This window comes from Carcharodon carcharias, chromosome 1 (genome assembly GCF_017639515.1).
Source record: "Carcharodon carcharias isolate sCarCar2 chromosome 1, sCarCar2.pri, whole genome shotgun sequence".
Taxonomy (NCBI): domain Eukaryota; kingdom Metazoa; phylum Chordata; class Chondrichthyes; order Lamniformes; family Lamnidae; genus Carcharodon; species Carcharodon carcharias.
Genome location: NC_054467.1, coordinates 88,825,624 through 88,848,763, shown reverse-complemented (window position 1 = coordinate 88,848,763; position 23,140 = coordinate 88,825,624). Strand labels below are relative to the sequence as shown.

Sequence of the window (23,140 nt, the reverse complement as noted above, 5' to 3'; positions counted from 1 at the left end):
TTTATTGAGAATTCGCTCATAATTTGCTCATCCCTTGACTTAATCCGAAAATTAAGCTGTCCACTTCTCTAATGCCAAACCTTATTAGGTGCATATCAAGTTTCTGTTACTTTGACAGAGGCTTGAAGGCTACTTGTTTTGACAGGTTAATACTTAAAGCACCAAGGGGAAAAAATGATAAAAATGCATTTGTACGATTTAAAATATTTAATTTTCATCGCAAATTCTTGAGCTGGGAATTAAAGTTTAAAAAAACTCGTACCAATTAAAACGTGATGTGATTTCATAGTCGTAAGGTATTGAATTTACTCGCTATTTGTAAATAATTTAAGAACCCTTAGTCATAGTATTATACCTGCTGTCCATAACAGTTTACAGGACCTGGGGCAAGCTGCGGCTCACCCGAGTCCATCCCTCGATTCCTCTGTTGCAACACATATCTTTCCGCATTCTTGAAAATAAATGAAAATCCCAACTCTGTAACTTATTAAACCCTATAATGCATTTTATGGCATTAGCTGTGACTACGGCGCATTCCAAGTCCACCGCAAAATCTATATGTTGTCTGATTGGTACTAAAGCACTGGAGCAGTGTTGAACAGCTTGAAGGTTCGCGCCCTCCCCACCTCCCCCCCCGCCCCTTCCTCTTTCATTCCGCCGTATATAAGGGAGCTGTGCCTGGGTTCTGAGCGTCGGAACAGGCGCGATGCTGCACTTGCAGATCAGTGCACACTGGGTGTGCTAGCAAGGTCTCGGGGCTTCAGCCGGTCACCGTGAACTGGAGGCTGCCGACCTCGTGAAAGAACAATGAGGCGAGGTGGGCGGAGAGCGGGCACACCGAGGATCAGCTCGACAGAAAGAGAGAGGAAAGCAGCTCCCGCAGCAACTTGGGCAGCTCATCTGACACACACACACACACACAGAGCAGCAGCATCTCCATTCACCAAATGAAATCCTCGTACACCAGCCCAGGATGGTGAAAACAAGCCCGGAGAAGATCTCCATGGCTCCATCTGAATGTGCCTGTCTTTAACAGAAAGTAACTTTTTATATATATATTTAAAAAGGGAAGGGGTAATCCTGATTACATTTAAACGACGGCATTTTGAACCGATGAGTTTGTAACACTTGTAAGTGCTCCAGGAAACTGAGCTTTTAATGCCTGAGAGGAGAATCGGGAGAAGGAAGATTCCCATCCAGTCATGTTTGGTGCCCTGGCTGGTTTTTCAGTGGCGAGTTTACTGACGTTCGGTTACTTGTCCTGGGACCGGCCCGAACCTGACCTGAAAAACCCTGGGCTCCAGGATCCGCTGATAGACAGCGTGAAGCCATCTCAACCTCACATCATCTTCATCTTAGCTGACGACCAGGGCTTCCACGATGTGGGTTATCACGGCTCCGAGATCCACACCCCGACCCTAGACCGACTCGCCGCTCAAGGGGTTAAATTGGAGAACTACTATATCCAACCCATCTGCACCCCGTCCAGGAGCCAACTCATGACAGGCCGGTTAAGTATTGGACATGTTTTTCCTCACCCTCAAAAAATAACATCTGTGTTATTATAAAGAGTCATAATGGTTAGCCGTCTGTTTGTAGGATCGAGTCGAGACGCAGAACTACTTTAAGCGATGTCCGCATAATTTGCCAGCTAATTTAACCCTGGTGCAAAGAGTTACAAGGAACCAAAAAACGGTAGCAGTCGGCAGTTGGATGTTGCTTTTATTGTGTTAGCAAGATGATACCTGCAGGTAATACAAATAAAAGCAGCAGGTGAAGTTATAAAGCCCTGCCGGAATCCTGTTAATGTGCTGAAATAAATTGGTTATATAGATTTTTGTCTGGATTAAGAGTTAAAACTCACCAGTATGTGGCAATATGTAAAAGCATGGCTCTTAAAATATGTCCTGTTAATGAAGTGTTGACAGAAGAGGTAAATATTGCTTGCTTAACTTAATTTTTTTCTGTAATTCTTCCCCGAGTACTGGGGAAAATTATCCTCCATATCTCATGTGTCAGAAGAAATGTAAACATGTCCTTCAAGCGCTGCAGGAAGAATAGAAAAGCAGTATATTGTTGTAAGTTGAAAGCTTTGAGGTTGCAGAACTCTACAGTATAGAGGGATCTGGGTGTCATAGTACACGAATCACAACAGGTTAGCCTACAGGTACAGCAAGTCATTAGGAAGGCAAATGAAATGTGATCATTTATTACAAGGAGAAGAGAATATAAAAATTTATTGCAATTGTTCGGAGCATTGGATACACCACATTCGGGCTTCGGTTTTGATCTCCTTAATTAAGAAAGGCTTAAGATGTAGTTCAGAGAATATTCACTCAACTGATTCCTGGGACAAAGAGGTTTTCTTATAAGGAAAGGTTGCACAGGTAGGTGGGGACTACTGTATCCATTGGAGTTTAGAAGAATGAGACATGATCCTAGTGAAATATATAAGATTCCAAGGGGGCTTGGCAGAGTAGATGATAAGATGTTTCCCCTTGTGGAAGAAACTAGTACTAGGGGACACAATTTAAAAATAAGGGATCTTGTTCAAGATGGAGATGAGGAGAATTTTTTTCTTTCAGTGTTGTTAATCTCTGGATTCACTTTCCCAAAGGGCAGTGGAGGCAGGATCATTAAATACTTTGAAGGCTGAGTTAGATAGTTTCTTGGCTGACAAGGGAGTCAAAAGTATAGATGGGGGTAGACAGGAAAGTGGAGTTGAGGCCACATTCAGATCAGCCATGATCTTATCAACTGACAGAGCAGGTTCAAAGGGCTGAATGGCCTACTCCTAATTTTGTTTTTGTTCATGGGATGTGGGCATCACTGGCCAGGCCAGCATTTATTACCCATCAGACTCTACACATTGCTGTGGGTCTGGAATCTGGAGTCACATGTAGACCAGATAAGGATGGCAGATTTCTTTCCCTAAAGGACATTAATGAACCAGATGGGTTTTTACAACAATCAGCCATGGTTTCATGGTCATTATTAGGCATTTTTTTAAATCCCAGATTCTTATTGAATTCAAATTCCACCATCTGCCATGGCAGGATTCAAACCCCAGTCCCCAGAACATTACTCTGGGTCTCTGGATTACTAGTCCAGCAACAATACCACTACACCATCGCCTCCCCCACAATTCATAAATTCATACATATGTTCAAATATGGTTTTGAATTTATTATACACAGGGCACAGCGAAATTATTCTTCTTATGGCAGAGAAAGGAGTAATGGAATGTTGGCCTTTATCTTAATGGGGTTGAAATACCAAAGTACAGAAGTGATGGTTCAGTTGTACAGTTTTGGTTAGACCCCATCTAAACTACTGCACTGAACCACAGGAAAGATTTAATGTCCTTTGAGGAGATACAGCTCAGATTCAAAGGAATGATAGCAGGGCTTAAAGGATGAAATTGTTAGCTCCTGCACCACCGTTTGGCCAAGTTGCAGTTCTTGAGGATCTTAAAGGAGAAAGGCAGAAGGGTAGGGTTGTGGTGAGGGAAGGAAGGCAGGTTCAATTTGTAAATCGTAAGGGATTGTGGGGTGAAGGAGAGGTGGGACGTGGGAAGGAAGATTAGCTATGAACATACCGTCATCTTTGATGGATTCCACTCCATCGTTGGCCGCAGCCTTAGTCATGGCCATTCCAATAATGAGGAGTACCATCTCCACCATGGGTGCAAGGACCCCACTTTTTAGGTGCTGCTGCCTGAGTTGTGTGCCATCATGTCCTGCAAGTGAGAGGGAATTGTGATAGTGAGCGTGGTGCAATCTGTTTGAGCCCCAGCTGAGTAGCTGGCAATGTTCAAGCTGAGAGATGTGGGTGTGAGGTGTGCTGCAGTGTAAAGTGTGTGAGGATGAGGTGAAATTATGAATGTGAGGTATGAGTTGTGATTGATAAGAGATTGTTGGTAAATGAGTAAAGGGAGCTAGTGAATTAAGCAGTGTGTGAGACCAGTGGTTTAATTGTAAGGGTATGGTATTTGAAGATACATTCACTCACCAACCAGAATCACAGTGCAGAAGAGGCCCTTCGGCCCATCGAGTCTGCACCGACACAACTCAGTTGTCCAGATCACACCCACTGGAACCAACCGTATGAGATTACTGAACTTCTTGCTGCAAAGTATTCAGATCCTCAGTGCTGCACTGTTGTCTGTTATATATTTTATATCTCAGATCTCTGTGTAACAGGTTTTAGTTATTGTTTCAAAATATCTACTCAATGCTTCAGCTCTAGCTTCCAGCTTTTTCTATAGTTTGTTGACTTTTCTCTCAGTGTACACCCAGGCTTATCCAATGAAGTACAGTGAGCATAGATCAGTTACCAGACTCACATAATCAAACACAGACCAATTGAACACTACGAGCTATAAGTTGGCTTGAAATTGTGCAGGCTAGCTTTAAATGGTGCTAGCCTCATGGGAACTTAGGCCCCCTGCTGTGCCTGCAGCCACTTAACACCACATATCCAGTTTTGTCCCCATTGTCTTTTGGCCATTAGAAATCTACCCAAACTCAGTTGTCCAGATCACACCCACTGGAATTTTTACTCTGAACCCCTGTGCCTCACTATTCCCCTCATCCTTTATGATCGTTCTCATAGCCCACTCTTTTACCAAGCTATTGGTCACCTCTCCTAATATCTCCTTCTTTGACTTGATGTCTGTTTATTTCATAAGAATATAAGAACAGGAGTAGACCATTTAGTCCCTCGAACCTGTTCCGCCATTCATGGAGATTCTGGTTGATCTGTGACCTAATTCCATATATCTCCCTTTGCCCATATCCCTTAATACCTTTGGCTATTAAAAATCTACCAATTTCATATTTAAAATTAACAATTCAGCCAGCATCAATTGTGGAAGAGAGTTCCAAAATATATCAAACTTTGGCTATAGAAGTGTTTCCTGATTTCACTCCCGAAAGGCCTGGCTCTAATTTTAGGCAATGGGTTGTTTTTGCTGATGCCACACCTGCAGTTGCAGTGCCTGTGACATTACTTTCAGCGACATCCCTGACAGCATCCTGCACTAAAGATAGCACAGACCAAACTCAACCAGAAAAGAACGCTGCTTTCACTGCCCTTCCCCCAAGGCACTACTGCTCCCTGTTCAACGCCCCTCTCTCGAGCCTTCACTCACTCGCCTCTCTTCTGCCAAGCCTGCCACCCACTCGCCACCCTTCTCCTAAGCCCCACCACCCCCCATTGACACCCCTCTCCTAATCCTCCACTGTCTACCGCTCGACGTCCTTTTCCCAAGCACTTGCTGTCCCCTGTTCACCTCAGGTGAGGTGGCGAGCAGGGTGGTGAGGGCTCAGGAAGGGGTGGTGAGCTAGAGGCATTGAGGTGTCAGGAGAGGAGCAGCAAGCAGGCAAGGGCTTGGGCCAGGAATGGCAATTGGACGAGGGCTCGTGAGAGGGGCAACAAATGGGAGTTGGATGACAAGCACACAACCATGATGTCAGCTATGGGAAAAAGCACACGTGCCAGCGGACAGAATGGCTGCCAATTGGGCATGCACAACTGTTCCTGTTCAGCATCTGGAGTTACAGTATTCTAGTAAATCTACATTGCGCTTCCTCAGAGGCCAAAATCTCCTTCCTAAGATGTGATGCCCAGAACTGAACACATTGCTCCAGATGCAGTCTAACCAGGAAGTAGGGTAACCTGCAGCATGACTTCTAATCACTTATACTCTTGTCTGCTCAATGCAAAGGCTAGTGTTCCATTAAGCTTTTCATTTAAAAAAAATCTTTCCATGACATTTTAATGATATATGTATATGGACCCCTAAGTCTCTTTGGACTTCCACTGTTTATATCTTCTCACCATTTAAAAAGTACTCTGATCTATCCTTTTTAGGTCCAAAGTAGCTGATCTCACACTTGCTTACATTGAAATCAATTTGCCACAGTTTTAACCATTTACTTAATCTATTAATATCACTTTGTCATGTTATGCTCCCATCAAAATTGCTTTGTGTCAACTATCTTTGTGGATAACTTGGGTATGTGGCTATCTATCCTATCATCTAAGTCATTCTAAATACAATGAGTAGTTGAGGCCCCTGTTGTAAACCACGAGTCCCATCCTATCAATTAGAATACCTGTCCATTATCTCTACTCTCTGCCTCCTGCTGTCCAGCCAATCTTCTAGCTACAGTTAGATCAATAACTTGCCCCCAATTCCATGAGCTGCAAATTTAGCTAACAGTTCCTTATGAGGTGCTTCATCAAATGTCTTCTGGAAATACATATATACAACATCCATAGACATTGGCTTGCTCATCACTTTAGTCATTTTTTCAAAATTGAATCAGTTTGTCAGGCATAATCTACCCATTACAAATCTAAAACAAAAACAAAAATACCTGGAAAAACTCAGCAGGTCTGGCAGCATCTGCGGAGAGGAGCACAGTTAACGTTTCGAGTCCAAATGACCCTTCAACAGAACTAAGTAAAAATAGAAGAGAGGAGAAATATAAACTGATTTAAGGTGGGGGGGGGGTGGTGACAAGAAGAGCTGGATAGAGGGCCAGTGATCGGTGGAGATAACCAAAAGATGTCACAGACAAAAGGACAAAGAGGTGTTGAAGGTGGTGATATTATCTAAAGGAATGTGCTAATTAAGGGTAGAAAGCAGGATGAGCAAGGTACAGATAGCCCTTGTGGGGGTGGGGTGGGGGGAAGGGATTGAAATAGGCTAAAAGGCAGAGATAAAATAATGGATGGAAATACACTTAAAATAATGGAAGTAGGTGGGAAAAGAAAAATCTTTATAAATTATATATATGGAAATAACAAAAAGGAGGGGGAAAATCGAAAAGGGGGTGGGGATGGAGGAGAGAGTTCATGATCTAAAATTGTTGAACTCAATATTCAGTCCGGAAAGCTGTAAAGTGCCTAGTCGGAAGATAAGGTGCTGTTCCTCCAGTTTGCGTTGAACTTCACTGGAACAATGCAGCAGGCCATTACAAATCTATGCTGGCTCTCTCTAATCAGCTAAAAATATTCAAAATGTTTGGTCACTCCAAATTTCATTTCAGAGTCTCGTAATTTGCTGACAATATATGTTAGGCTAACTGGTCTATAATTCCTTGATTTCTTTCTCTTACCTTTCTAAAACAGCAGAGTAATGTATGCAATTTTCCAATCTAAATGAATGGTTCCTGAATTGAAAAACTCTGAAAGATCATAGTTAGGACACCAGCAATGCTCTCACCTACTTGTTTTAAACCTTCAGATGAAAACTATGTTGTCCTGGGGATTTGTCACGCTTTATTTTCTCCATTACTGTTAATTTGCATATGTTAAATTTTGGTGAGACCCTAACTCTGATTCAATATTTTTTCCTTGGGATGTCGAGCATGCTATCCTCTTCCTCTACTGTAATACCGATGAAAAGTATTTATTTAACATGTTCTCCTTTTTCATTTATATTATCACTATTGTCAGTTTTTAAGGGGCCTACATTGCTCTCAGGCATCCTCCTTTTTCTAATATAATTGTAATAGTTGTTTTATGTTGATTTTGATATCCCTTACAAATTTCTTTGCTCTGAAGAAGGGCCATATGGACTCAAAAGGTTAACTCTGTTTCTCTCTCTGCAGATACTGCTGGACCTTCTGAGCTTTTCCAGCATTTTCTGTTTTTGTTTCAGATTTCCATCATTTGCAGTATTTTGCTTTTATTTATTTAAATTTCTTTTATACTTCCTTTTTGTAGCTCATACTATCTGTTTTGTCACTCTTTGCTGTTCTTTGTGTCTCTCTGATTCACCAGGATCTGTGATTTTGTTTTGCATTCTTGTATGCTTTTCTCGTTTAGTTTTATATTGCCCCTTACCTCTCTATTTGTCCATAGCAGTTTCCTTCTAACAGATAGAGCTCTTGTCCCTTAGGAGTATAAACTGGTTCTGCATCACATTACATTTACACTTCTGTGAAGCGCCTTGGGCAATTCTCGATATTAAAGATTCCATGTTAATGCAAGTTGGTGTATTTTTGCACATTCCTGATTAACATGCTAGATCCTGAGCACTACACTGTGCTATTTAGAATGCACAACCAGGAAGGTGTATTCTTACATTATATATGTGGAAAGAGAGGTGGGGGCTTGCTGAGATTGGTAAAATGTAATATGTGACAAAATTTTATCAGCCTCAAGTAACTGAGTAATATCCCAACAAAGCTTCATTGTTGGTAACTAAGTTTCTGTGTAATTGGAAAACACAAGGAGAAAAAAATACAAGTCTTACAACCCTGAGCATTGAGATCATTAAATGGAAAGCAATACATTTAGGAATTATTTAGTGACTAGGAGGAGTAATGAATCTATTCCATTGATAGTACATACTCATTGAATTGTGGTCCCTTGCAAGCAAGAAGCCCTTTCGCAAACAACCTCAATAAATATCGATATGTGCCAGTGGCCTCACAACACCATATGGTTTTATCTTTGATGGACTGGTCCTCTTTTTACTGCAGAATAGTGCCTTCTGACTGCGGTTCCAATTGTTGTCTACAGACTGAATGAATCTAACCTAATTGGTGCCTACTGACTGTATTAATCTGACATAAGGGGGGAATTTAATCCAGGAAACAGGGGTCTCGCCCATCAATTGGAGAGCCAACAAGAATCCATCAGGCACTTAATTGGCCAAAAGTGGGTCTTCTGTAGGATTTAGCATCCCCAGGGGTAGAAATCCAAACCCAACCCCCCACCTGCCACCACCCTCCCCACTCCGAGAGCTGTCATCTAATCACAGGCCATCAGCACTCCATTGCCTGTCAGCACCATCAAGCATGATACAGCTTTTGGTAACGCACTCACCAGAGGCATAGCATCACTAAGGGATCCAGGCCCCAGGTGAGCAAGGGTGTGATGGGGGTCGTGGGAAGGTGGTCGCTGGCTGTGGGGAGGGGAGGGGATTCGGAAGAAAGGGCAAGGGGTTAGCACTCAGCAGCCACCCCTCCCCGCATTCTGGTGACGGGTTCTTTGGTCAGCAATGACTAAATGAGGCCCTTAATGCGGGTATCAATTGTCTGCTAAGGGCCTCAATTAGCATCTGATCAGGAAGGCTGTCCATGAGCCTTCCCGCCCAGGACTCATTGGGGGAAGGTGGAAAGTGGCAGGTTCTCCACTTTCACCCTCCCAGCCAATTAAATACACCCCCCCCCCACCTCCAAACTCAGGGGACATTAAATTCTGCCCAAGTTGTGAGATTATAAAATATCAATATTGTGCGTATGCTATTGCTGTATGAGAAAATAATGAATGCATCAAGGGAGCATATTTTCAATTCATTTCTACTTTTGAATAATCAGTATTTTCCCACTTCTGATTTTTGCCTGTTCATTCATGTAAAATTCTGTACACTCTGCCTCATGTAGTAAGTTATTGTCCCGAGACAATATCATTCTTTTAAGCTGAAGTTATTGTCAAAGTGTACACCTCAACTATACTCATTCATTTTACCTCCCAAAAATGTAAGACTTTTTTAAATCTCTCATGGCATTATAGTGATGCAGCAAGTTGCTGCTTGCAACTTTAATTGCATCAATAGGACACAGAATCACACCTGCACTCCTCACAAACAGCAAGTTACTGATTTCTTGTCCATGATGTGACACAGGCTGCCAAGCGATTGCTCAGTGCTTTCCAAGTCAGAAGCTGATCATGGAGCAGTTTCGGCAGAGGATTAGAAGTAGAATTTCTCAACCTGGGAATTGTATGTTGCATAAGATTTAAGAAATGGAAAAAAAAGCAGTGAGTAATTGGACTAGGAAACTTGGATCTGATTCCCAGCCTTGGCTGACATTGACACTTCGGCTCCCACCAGGTGACTTAAATTAACTGAGGCATTAGATATAACACGGTGAAAATGAGGAACTTACCTTCAAGTTGTACTTTATACACAGGAATTGACAGGACACAGAGAATGATAGTAAAACCTACAGAATTTTCAGGGGTCACTAACTCGTACTGTCCAATAGGTGAGACATAGCATTGACAAAAGCTGATTTTTGACCTTTAACAAAATGTGCATAAATCAGAAAGCTAGGACAAATATATTGGACAAATTGACTAGAGCTACCTATAATGAATAATACTTCCATTGTCTGTGTGTCAGGAAAACAACCAATATGGTAAACCCTTTATATATCTTCAAAATTTCCACACAGGGCTGCTACCATAGTATCCATTGGTATCACTGCCCCTATCTGTACTCAGAAACTGATTAACTCAACATTTGGCAGTTAGGCATTTTTTTAATGCTAACATATGTAGGTCTGCAAACTATGAAAATGCTTGAGAGAGAAGTCTCAACATTAACACCTGTGAAACGAAAGGCTTATTTTTGCATGAAGCTGCTCATTTTTGCTGCTAACTAATTAACAGCTGAGCTCCATGAAGCAGATGGGAATTATGCACCACCCAAATACATCTATGAATCAGGAAATAACCAAGAGCTTGTTTCATTGAAAAGCCTTGCAGCTTATCAAATCATGTAACAATTATGTGCCAACAGGAATAGAAATGGCATTTCTGCTATGAAAAGAAGACAGTGTGGGGAAAAACACTGAACCATAATAGTGGTCATTCAATGATCTATTCTTAAATCTTGAAGCTATAAAAATTTTTCACTAGTGTGGACTATATCTGCTAAGGAAACAAGCTACTCAAAAACTGCAAAGAAAAGACCCACTAAAGTGGATGGACAATATTCTGGTTCATTCTTCTGTTCCATCAAACTATCATCTTCCTGTCAAATCCTTGAATGTATTGTTGCACCTCCATGTTTGAATCTCACCAATATGGTTTCTGCCTCTAACACAACACTGAAATAGTCTTACAAAAACACAAAACCAAAATACTGTGGATTCTGGAAATATGAAATAAATACAGAAAATGGTGGAAATGCTCAGAAGTTCAGGCAGTATCTGTGGATAGAAAAACCACAGTTAACATTTCAGTTTGTGACCTTTCATAAGAAGCAGAACGGAAATGGTGCTAACCAAAGTTACAATTTGCATCCTCTATGACTGTGACTGTGGTATACTCTCCATCTTTACCCTTCACAACCTCTCTGTAGTCATTGACATGGCCGACCACACCATCATTCTCTGTCTGCTCATTTGCTACTGCTTACTCTTGCAACAGTGTGCTAACCTTTGTTCCCCTTCTCTTTTTCTGTCAGTAAGAGAGGTGGGGCCTTGGACTGACTTAGACTGAAGGGGAGAATCCTCCCCATGATGGATTTTTACCTTTTCAAATACCAGCACATAAATTGGCGACCTCTTTGCATAAATAGTCAGTTAGAAGGGTCTGCACAGCATGGTTCACAGAGCACAAGTAAGTAGGTGCAGGTGGAAAAGATAGTTCAAACAATTCATTGGGGACGGTGAGGTGGAAGCAAGATTGTATCCTAGCCCTGCAAAAGAGTGCAGAGATGCAGACTTCAGGGGTGCAACCTGTGTGCTAACAATTATTCAGTGCATTGGACAGGGACCTTTGGCAACATCTCGACATAGGTAGAGTGCACTACCAACTTTTGTGGGGTTCAGCACATGGTATTGACAGACTGCAAAAAGAAAGACTTGCATTTATATATCCCCTTTCATGACTGAGAACATTCCAAAGTGCTTTACAGCCAATGAAATATTTCTGAATTGTAGTCAGTGTTGAAATGTAGGAGTCACAGCAGCCAATTTGTGCACAAGCTCCCACAAACAGCAATGCAGTAATCACCAGATAACCTGTTTGTTATGCATCATCATATCAATGGCTATTGTGACAGTGCCTTCGATGCTCGATCCACGATGCTAACAAAAGCATCTACCATGAATGGTCATAAGAGTTGTGGAGGCTCTGGATTTGATTGTTTCCTCTGTCTTGGAAGTGCTTCATTCATCCCCACTTGATCCCCTGTAAATCTGAATGAAACAATGGAGCTGAGTTTTCACTTTACTATCAACCTGTTTTTCAGCAGCAAGGTGAACATTTCAAAAAAATAATTATTGCCAACTTCTTGATGTCTGCAAGCCGAATAGAATTTTGAGAGACCCTTGTAATAAGTGGCCACACTCACTCCTGCTCTACCCAATGGGACTGAAAGTAGAGCAGCCTACCCAGCGGTCCTTAAACGATTAAGTGTTGCAACAAAGGAAACAAATTTTTGACCTCATACACTAACGTAAAATGGGTAACAAAAACATAAAATGCTGGAAAAACACAGCAGGTCTAACAACATCTGTGGAGAGAAAGACAGGGTTAACGTTTCGAGCCCATATGACTCTTCTCAGAGAAGAGTTTCAGATTTCCAGCATCCACAGTATTTTGCTTTTATCTTAATGTAAAATGGGTGATAGCAAATTGCAGCACATTTTAGCATCTCTCCTGATTTTTAATTTTGTTTGTCTTTACGCCACTTTCCCAAGGAAATTAGGGCTGGACAATAAATGTTGGCCTTGCCATAATCATTCTTCATCCTCTGCTCACATCCCGAGAATTAATAACAAAAAATGAAAATAAATGTTGTCAAGACCTATAGAGTTCACTGTAACCATTGCACCTAACCACTTGCCAATATTATGTGAAGTTAATCAGATTCACTGGATGCTGGCATTTAAGTTAAGAACTTTGGATGCAGGGTGAGTAAAATATCCACTCAGCACTTTTAGCTGAAGCAGTTTGCCCCAAAATGTTAGCCTTGTCTCTAATTAATGTAATGTTTGCTGCATTGCATATTGTTAAGGACAAATCTTCAAAGATCAAAGACAGAAAATAGTGATAAAACCAGATGCAATGTCCTGGGTTAAGTCTTCTACTTCACCTAGTTTTTACCAAGAAGAATGGAATAGAAACTGTGAACAATCATTAAAAAGAAGTACCATCAAAAGCTGTTCCCTATAAGGTGCTGAGAAAGATAAAGATTTGTGGACTCAAAACCAAAATACTGCAGATGCTTAAAATCTGAAATAGGAACAGAAAATGCTGGAAATGGTCAGAAGGTACTACTGCTCCTAATTAATATGTTCATATGTAGAGTAGTCATTGGTCTGAAACACTGGTTGAATTTTCCCAGCTCCTAGCAGTAGATTTGGCGGCACTTGGTGGGAGGATGGCTGGGATAGAGGTGTGAGCCGGGAGGAGAGCCGGGTCACAACATCTCCAGGACATATTCCTACACCGAGGAACTTTCCCATCCGGGGTGGGCATGGAAGTGGTTCAACTGCCCACCCCGCTGAGACAGGCAGCCAGTCGACATCGTTTAGAAAAAGCAAAATACTGCAGATGCTGGAAACCTGAAATAAGAACAGAAAATGCTAGAAAAACCTCAGCAGGTCAGGCAACATCTGTGAAGAGAGAAACTGAGTCATAGCGACTGGAAACATTAACTCTATTTCTCTCTCCACGGATGCTGCCGAAATCTGAGTTTTTCCAGCATTCTCTGTTTTTATTAATAGTTAAGATCCCAATTAAGGATGATCTGCGAACTCTGCAGCACTTTGCTGCCAGTATAGCAGCTCCCTGCCGTGTGGGGAGGCTATCAGCTCAATCGAGGCGGTGTCCCTGCGAGTGGGAGGGGTCTTCATCATAGCTGGAGGATCCATGTCGGAAAGAGGGTGCTGCGTTTATAAAAGGCTGTTGGAGCAGCCAAAAATCAAGCCAGCAGAGTGGTTTACCTTCCCTCCACCCCACTTGAAGTCTAGAGCCCAGTTAGCTATTAACTACTGCGCAGCCCAACAAGGGTGACTCCCTGTTGAGTGGACCTGATGGACTAGACCCTACTTCAGTAGCAGCCACCTCCCTCAGAGAGCCTGCTTATACTGCGGACTCTCTGTCGAGAGCCCACTCGCCGTTTTTAGTAGGACGCCAGGGTGAAGGTGATCGATTAGGGAGCCGTCTCTGGGGAGATTGCTGCGCCGGTCTTGCTCCCAGAAAGTGTGGATTTGGACTCTCAATTGCTTCCACTGTAAGAGTTCTGAAGTCCTTGGCAAAATCCAGGATTTTAACTCTGTTCCCCTCTCCACAGACGCTGCCTGAGCTGCTGAGTATTTCCAGCGTTTTCAGTGACTCAGTTTCCTTTTCTGTTTTAAACAGGCTGTAAGTTTGATTATATTGCGGTTTTGGTATCTTGAAATGCCTTTATATTTCAGCTGTAAATAAATATTACCAAATTGTTTAGCCTATACACATTATTTAGTAGTGTGCTATTTTCCAGCTGCTGAAACGATGGGAGAATATGATAAGCATTTTAACTGTTCTCCAGTAGATAGTTTGTGACATGGGGCGTATCTTTCAAGCTGAATGTGCAAACCTAGTACATATACGGCAAGCAGTAAAATCGCAGGTCTCGACCATAAAGGATGTGGTCTGCTCATGGGAAGGTTGATTATAGCTGTGAACAAAGGAAACGTTTGGAAAAAGCCTGCCCTACACGATAACTTTTGTTTAATATAAGCTAAGTTCCAGTTGTTTCAAATACAAAATATCCATTCATCTTATACATTTACTCATTAGTGAGAAAGTGTTGCCAGCTAAGGTATAAGGAATACAACTGAAGCCTGATTATATCTAGCCATTGTGTGACATACAGAAATTACCAAATAAAATTTGAAGAAGTAAAAAAATTTAGACCAGTTTCCTCTGGAACATTAATTTCCTTACCAGGTCTTAATATGTTGCAGGTTGTCATTATTAGGTGTTCTTTGAGCTGTCATTATTTAGGTGTTTTTTGAGCAAGTTTTTGCTGCCTACCCTGTTTCTTTGAGGCCCATAATAAGGAACACGTTTTGAACCAATGCCAGTAAAATTCCACATGCATTACAGCACCATTAGTTAAACCAGAAAGTGTAGGTTTTAGCTTTCAAATGTGCAGAAATGTCAGACAAGAATCAAACACATTGAACAAAGTTAAGCTAATTCTTTTCGTATAGATTGCATTTAACTACATTCTTCTCAATCTACTAAATGATCCAGTTTAGGAATGGGAACGACTCCACATAGTTTGTGTTCTGACTACATGCAATAAATATGGCACGTAACTGGATCCTTTAGTGGGGAATTGTTATCTCATTAGCAACAAGGAGGAGAACAATTAAGGTAACAGCTTGTAAAACAAAAACAGAAATACCCGGAAAAACTCAGCAAGTCTGGCAGCATCGGCGGAGAAGAACAAAGCCGACATTACGAGTCCTCATGACCCTTCAGCTTGTGGTTTTCTTATTTCTGCTTCTAACATAAGTACAAATAATGACCTTCTGCAGTGTTATTAGGAATGGTGTTTCTGCAGAGCTTACATGATGATAGCACATCTGAAATATTCCAATGGCAGCAGTAGAAAAGTATGGCCACCTGGGGTTGCCACCATCTGGAATGTCACAAAGTGAACACAATAACACCAAAATAAAAGCAAAAAACTGCGGATACTGGAAATCCAAAAAAAAAAAAATACCTGGAAAAACTCAGCAGGTCTGACAGCATCTGTGGAGAGGAACACAGTTAACGTTATGAGTCCGTATGACTCTTCAACAGCACTAAGTAAAAATAGAAAAGAGGTGAAATATAAGCTGGTTTAAGGGGGTGGGGGGTGGGTTAAAGCTGGATAGAGGGCCAGTGATAGGCGGAGATAGCCAAAAGATGTCATAGACAAAAGGACAAAGAGGTGTTGAAGGTGGTGATACTATCTAAGGAATGTGCTAATTAAGCGTAGATAGGACAAGCAAGGTACAGATAGCCCTATTAGGGGTGGGGTGGGGGAAGGGATCGAAATAGGCTAAAAAGTAGAGATTAAACAATGGATGGAAATACATTTAAAAATAACGGAAATAGCGGGAAAAGAAAAATATATATAAATTAATGGGGGAAAAAATGGGGGTATTGGAAGTGGGGTGGGGATGGAGGAGAGAGTTCATGATCTAAAATTGTTGAACTCAATATTCAGTCCAGAAGGCTGTAAATGTGCCTAGTCGGAAGATGAGGTGCTGTTCTTCCAGTTTGCGTTGAGCTTCACTGGAACAATGCAGCAGGCCAAGGATGGACATGTGGGCATGAGAGCAGGGTGGAGTGTTGAAATGGCAAGTGGCAGGGAGGTCATGCTTGTGGACAGACCGAAGGTGCTCTGCAAAGCGGTCACCCAGTCTGCATTTGGTCTCTCCAATGTAGAGGAAACCGCATTGGGAGCAATGAATGCAGTAGACTAAATTGAGGGAAGTGCAAGTGAAATGCTGCTTCACTTGAAAGGAGTGTTTGGGCCCTTGGACAGTGAGGAGAGGGAAGTAAAGGGGCAGGTGTTGCACCTTCTGCGGTTGCATGGGAAGGTGCCGTGGGAGGGGGTTGAGGTGTAGGGAGTGATGAAGGAGTGGACCAGGGTGTCCTGGGGGGAACAATCCCTGTGGAATGCCGCTGAAGGGCTGAAGGGAAGGTATGTTTGGTGGTGGCATCATGCTGGAGTTGGCAGAAATAGTGGAGGATGATCCTTTGAATGCGGAGGCTGGTGGGGTGATAAGTGAGGACAAGGGGGACCCTATCATTGTTCTGGGAGGGAGAGGAAGGTGTGAGGACAGATGCACGGGAGATGGGCCGGACACGGTTGAGGGCCCTGTCAACCACCGTGGGTGGAAAATCTTGGTTAAGGAAGAAGGAAGACATGTCAGAGGAACTGTTTTTAAAAGTGGCATCATCAGAACAAATGCGATGAAGGCGAAGCAACTGAGAAATGGGATGGAGTCCTTACAGGAAGCGGAATGTGAGGAGCTGTAGTCGAGGTAGCTGCGGGAGTCATTAGGCTTGTAATGAATATTGGTGGACAGTCTATCACCAGAAATTGAGACAGAGAGGTCAAGAGAGATTTTTTAAGCTGTCAATCCAGATGATACTAAAGTATGTTATGATATTTTTTAAATTAGATTCTATTTGGGTTTTATTCATCTACATGCTCAAGCAACAAATATAAGTCCCACTTTTAATAGGGGATGTCAGCACATGATGTCGGTGCTGAAATGAGAAAAAGGGTTGCACAGCCATGCAGACGTAAAGTCCAGGTCATTTTATTCTGAGGCCTTGTCTAAATTTTGGAAAATTGGCTCTGGCCCAAACAAGAATGGAGAGGTCAGCGGGCAGGAGTGGGATTTCAGGCTGCCAAGAGAGCCTGCAGAGAATGATTTGGGGCACTAAAGTCATAACAATTAGGAGCAAGAATCAGCAATTTAGCCCATCAAGCAAGTAATGGGGCTGGGAAGATTGGGAAACAATCGCAGACAGCAGAGGAGGGGAAGTTCATGGTAGGGGCCAAGATTAATTTTTGAAACCCAGAGACGCATTCTTGCTCCTGGCCCATAAGGAAATAAGCACAGAAATATTAAATCCTAATTTTCTGGGCCTCTGCTAAATTTGAGTCCATCCACTATCAGTTTTCAAAGGCATTCAGCACCCATCGAGAGTTGCAGGGCCTGGGATTAAATTGGAGTCAGAGTTTGAATTACATAATTGGATCCTGACTTTTGAATATTTACCAGTCCCTTATTTGGTTGTCACTACCCGTGGTGTGTGCTGCTTCGACTCCATTAAGCAATCTTGTAGAAGTTACCAAGAAGTCTTTATTAACATTGCTGAACTATGTACACATTTGCAGTCAAGGATACAGGTATGAAGAGGACTCCATGGCATGTCTTTACATGTTGCTACCTAGCTCTGGACTGCCCTGACCTAAACTCTAGGTCAGGTGCCTTCTTACATCACCAGTGGGCAGTACTGTACTCAATCCCAGGTTAACCCTTAATGTACTGGACTCTACTACTGTACTGCTCTTCTCTACCTCCTGAAACCAGGAAATAAAACTATAAGCTAGCCAGGGCCTGACAGGAATTGGAAACACTCGGCACCTATTTTACCCAGTGGCCCTACTCCTGTAAAGTATGGGGTTGATGGGGGAGGGGGGAGGCTTTTGGGTGTAGTCAAATCATAGCTTTAGTCAGTGAAATAATTCTGTGATTATTAGCATGGAAATCCTAAATTGTCCTTGTATCAAATTGTTTTGCCTACTATTTTAATGGATGTGTTACTCTGTTCATTTATAAAAGAATTCTGTATGTATGCACTAAACATTCAAAGGCTAAAATTAACACACCAAAATTTCAAGGTTTGATTTTCTTGAGGAAGAGGATGGACAGAAAACCAACCAGTAGTCCTCTATTATTGGTTCACTGAAGCCACTTGTGGGCTATGTGGGCTGAGTTGCGCCACCCATTTTTCTTCAATCTACGGGCACAGTTGAATTGTATCTGGTGCTTTTGGATATGACACACCGCATGGATGAAATCCATCCACTGCTCCTTCATTTATCTGTCAATCCTGTCAGATTTTGTTAAACTCATCATCTGCATATAATATTTGTTGTCAGCAGGAGATTTAATATCCCCAGAAATAGACCTCTATAAGTATCATTTATCAAAATACCAAGGCATCCAGTGCTCACCTCTGCAGGGCTTCACTGTCACTTTTAGGTACATACAAGCAACCCCAGTGGTAAAAAGACAGGAAATATTGTCAGCAAAATGAAGCAAATCTTCCATATCATCACTTGGAAAAAATTTTTACGGTCCCAAGAAATCTATTGCATTCTGCCTGAGTTTAGCGAACACGGGAGCTTAAAGTTGGAGACCTATGCAATATTCACAGTATCAAAATTTGAATGACTGCATGACACCACAGATTTATTTTTGAAAATAAATTGAGAAAGTTAATGAAAGTCCAAATTGGGCAGTCACTTTGTGAGTTTCCTGCAAATCTATTTCCTCCATGTCCAATGCATGATCTTGCTTCTTTCCATGTTATGTGAATCAAATATAGAAAGTAACAGTAGTCCTCTATTATTGGTTCACTGAAGCCACTTGAGGGCAATGTGGGCTGAGTTGCGCCACCCATTTTTCTTCAATCTACGGGCACAGTTGAATTGTATCTGGTGCTTTTGGATATGACACACAGCATGGATGAAACAGTAAATAGAACTCCAAGAATGCATGCAGTGAATGCTGTCTTAAGGCTTCAACCTGTACTCTGGACTTGCAAGTTATTAATGTGGAAAGTTTAGGTCTGAGTTGCTATAGCGACAGAACACCACCTGCTTGCGAGTATGAATTTCTGGCTCCGCTCAGTCCTTTGAGGATATTTTCTGAAATTGTATTACTCCTAACTGGTTTGAAGAGCCAAGATGGTTTATAAATATCTCTCCTAAGAAATAGGAATGAAGCCGTGAATCCTTCATACATTAAATTCAATTGGAGGTTTCTTAATGGATTAGGCAGCTCAGATCACAAAGGGTGATTGTGCTGAAAAGATAATGGTGAGGCTAAAAACATTCACTGCTATTTATGTGCAAATCAGATAGCAACTTTCAGCAACTGTTGTGAGGAATCTGTGATTTTAGGCAAATGATTCTTCACAGTTCAAGTTCCAACACGTTGTTAAATCTATGTTTCCTATACGGACACCTGTAGCATACTAGCTATTACAGATATATATTAAGAATTAAACAACCTTGTTTCTTCACAGTCCCAAGGTGATTAAGCTTGGCTTTCTTAGAGTATGGACTTGTGGCAATCCCTGAGAACTGTTCTAACTTTAAGTGGCCAGATTCCTGCCTTTATACCCATTGGTTGTCTCATTCTAAACATTTCTTGCACAGGAATTTAATCACGCTGATGTGTCAACTTATTTGCTCAACATGTTCTGACCCTGTAATTATTTTATCCAAATGTCTAGTTTATCAGCAGTAATAGGTGAATGTGCTTAGTCACCATGATTGTGTCAACACTGTCCTTAGCTTCTCAGACAGCTCTAATTCTCCTGAACTCAATTAGACTAGCACTCGGTCTTGCATAAGCAATAGTATGCAGCGTCTGCTGAGATTCTTGATTACATGCATCTTGACATACTCCGACAGCAGCTAAATGCAAAAATATGGAAATTTTTGTCTAAGATGAGGAGCGCCTCCTTAAGCTGTGCGAAAATGGCATCTTGTCGATTTCCCATTGAGACAAATCATGATGTTCCTATACTGACATTGTAGATACAAACTAAACTCACTATAGAAAAATAGCATGTGTCCATTCCAGTCTAAGTGCTGCTTTTAACTGTGTGATAAGTCATACAATCATTCTGGCATTGAACATTAACTTTTACAAAATGTGGAGTCTCATTCCATCAGCTTTGAATTATTAAAGATCTTAAAAACAAATATGCTTACTTTTACTTTTTTATTTTTCATCTCTCTTAATAAAGTCTTTCTTGAACTAACTATTCTAACTTGCATTTCCTGGTTCAGACTCTGAGCTGCATATTGTTGATTCTTCAATTTGATTGGTTGAGGATATAAAAAGTTGGTTGTTCTACTCACACGGGCCCCAGACATCCTATAGAGGGCATTGAGCTGTGTGGATGTTTGGTTGACCACAACTTGCTGTGTAAAATCCCACAGCACAAATTGTTCACTGCTCACAGCAAAATTTGGCCCATGTTTATTGTGTAAGTATGTTGGCAATGTCATATTACGTAATGAAACTGATTGCTGTTGTGTTTTCTCGTTTAATTTTGTAGGTACCAGATACACACAGGACTTCAGCACTCTATCATAAGGGCTGGGCAGCCTAATTGCATACCCCTTGCTAATGTAACACTACCTCAAAAACTTCAAGAAGCTGGCTATTCAACACATATGATTGGAAAATGGCATCTAGGATTTTATAAAAAGGAGTGCCTGCCTACACGAAAAGGATTTGATACATTCTTTGGGTCACTTACAGGCAGTGGCGATTATTACACCCATGAAATCTGCGATGGACCCAAAACTTGTGGCTATGACTTGCATAAGGACGAAAATGTAGCTTGGGAGTACAGAGCTCACTCTTATTCTACTTTCCTATACACTCAAAAAACTGTAGATATTTTAGCATCTCACAATCCTAAGGAGCCAATCTTTCTGTACATTGCTTTCCAAGCTGTTCACACACCTCTGCAGGTACCTAAAAAGTACCTGGGCCGGTACATGTCAATTGAGAACATAGGCCGGCGGAGATATGCTGCTATGGTAACGTGTTTGGATGAAGCAGTAAATAACATTACAAGGGCATTAAAAAAATATGGTTACTATGACAATGCTGTGATAATCTACTCCTCAGACAATGGAGGGCAACCATTAGCTGGGGGCAGCAACTGGCCACTTCGTGGGCGGAAAGGAACTTACTGGGAAGGAGGAATTCGTGGTATTGGCTTTGTGCACAGTCCTCTAATAAAAAATAAAGGGAGTGTGAGTCAAGGATTGATGCACATCACAGACTGGTACCCTACTCTAGTGACACTGGCAGAGGGAGAACTTGAGGAAAATTTGGATCTTGATGGATATGATATATGGGAGACAATCAGTGAAGGTAAACCTTCTCCACGGACTGATATACTACATAACATTGATCCCCTTTACACACGTGTTAAAACCAGATCACCTCGTGATGGATTTGGAATCTGGGACACAGCAATCCAAGCAGCAATCCGAGTTAGAGATTGGAAATTACTGACAGGGAATCCAGGTTTCAGTGACTGGATCCCCCCTCAAACATTCCCAAATTTTGGTGGGAAGTGGTGGAATCTTGAAAGAGTATTATGGGCTAAAGGAAAGTCAGTATGGCTGTTTAACATAACAGCTGATCCATATGAAAGGGTTGATCTTTCTCAACAGTATCCTGAAGTTGTCAAAAAGTTACTCTTAAGACTTGCTCAATATAACAAAACTGCAGTTCCTGTCAAGTACCCACCTAAGGACCCTAGGAGCAATCCTAACCTCAATGGTGGTGCTTGGGTACCATGGGATAATGAGGATGAAGAGGAAAATAACCTAATTAATAGCAATGCCGGAGAAAGACCCTGCAGCATCTGTAATACAATACTGCGTTTCAAAAAACCTGTTTGGGGTTAGTGCTCACTTTAGAAAATTAAATTATAAAAAAAGCTAATGTCCAACGAGTGCTATGATGGCACTTTATATTTTGAAATGGTGCTAGTGTCAGTAATTTGTGATGTATCAACAACAAATTGATGTACAATGTGGGAGGGTATTTTGGCTTCTCCATGCCCCTCACAGGACTAATAGAAGATAAATGACGGAAGCTCAGGAGAAGGGCAGGTACTCCATCAGCACTTTGCTCACCAAAAAAAATGAGAAACAGGGTGAAAGTTGAAAATATGTGTTTATTTTTAAAGATTGCATAGATTTGTATCAGTGCAAATCAAAGATGTCCCTTTCTTCTCAGGTGTACCTAAAAATATATTTTTGCTAGCATTTGGGTCAAGTTTGGGAACACACATTTCGAATGATAATGTTTATATCAGATTTTTAATAGAATTTCTACACCAAATAAAATATTAGTGTGTTCATTAAATGAATAAAAAACAGGAAATGGATTACCTCTGATTCTGAATATTTCCATGAGGGTTGATTTTAACTCCTGACAGTGAGCCAGTGGCAATGTAAGGCAATCCTATGTGGGAATGGAATTGGGAGGCCCTGGACACTTTAATTGCCTGGCCTTATTTGAATGCTGATGGTCAAATGCTTGGCTAATTCTGATGAAAAGTGATAGCTGGCCAATGGGGAAGGACGAAAAACTTATGGCCTGGATGCCACCCACCTATGTTCATAGAAGATTGCTGGCAGCAAGATTATATCTGGGTGGAAGGTGTTGAGAGGCTAGGGAGGGAAGAAACTCAGGGCAGCAGATGTCCAGGACTTCCTTGCAGACCAGCTCCTCTGTGTCCCACTAAGGAAAGTTCTTTTTAAACTTAGATTTGTGCGCCTCGCTGACATCCCAATAGAATCACTAGGCAGAGCTGGAGAAATGTGTTAAGATTTCAATGGAGAACCAAGTGCTTCAATTGCATTTATTAAAGAGACTCCCTCCAGAGTCTATTGATTAACAAAACCAGTGATGTTAAAATTGCAGATCAATGTCAAGAGAGTGGGAAATGGAGCAACTTCACTTCAGGTGCTCCCCACTCTGTCCTAGCCAATCAAAGATAGTGAATGTCACTCTTATAATTCCTCCATACATTTATTTACCAATGGAAATGGAAG

At 41.6% G+C, this 23,140-nt stretch overlaps 1 protein-coding gene across 1 annotated transcript; it reads left to right on the top strand.

Moving 5' to 3' along the window:
- The first annotated feature begins 729 nt into the window (after window positions 1–729).
- Window positions 730–22,470, top strand: arsj (arylsulfatase family, member J). The gene is made up of 2 exons (XM_041197424.1): window positions 730–1,510; window positions 20,614–22,470. Exons 1-2 carry the CDS (start codon window positions 1,203–1,205, stop codon window positions 21,983–21,985), a joined length of 1,680 nt encoding a protein of 559 aa, XP_041053358.1. The 5' UTR covers window positions 730–1,202; the 3' UTR covers window positions 21,986–22,470.
- Window positions 22,471–23,140: the final 670 nt, after the last annotated feature.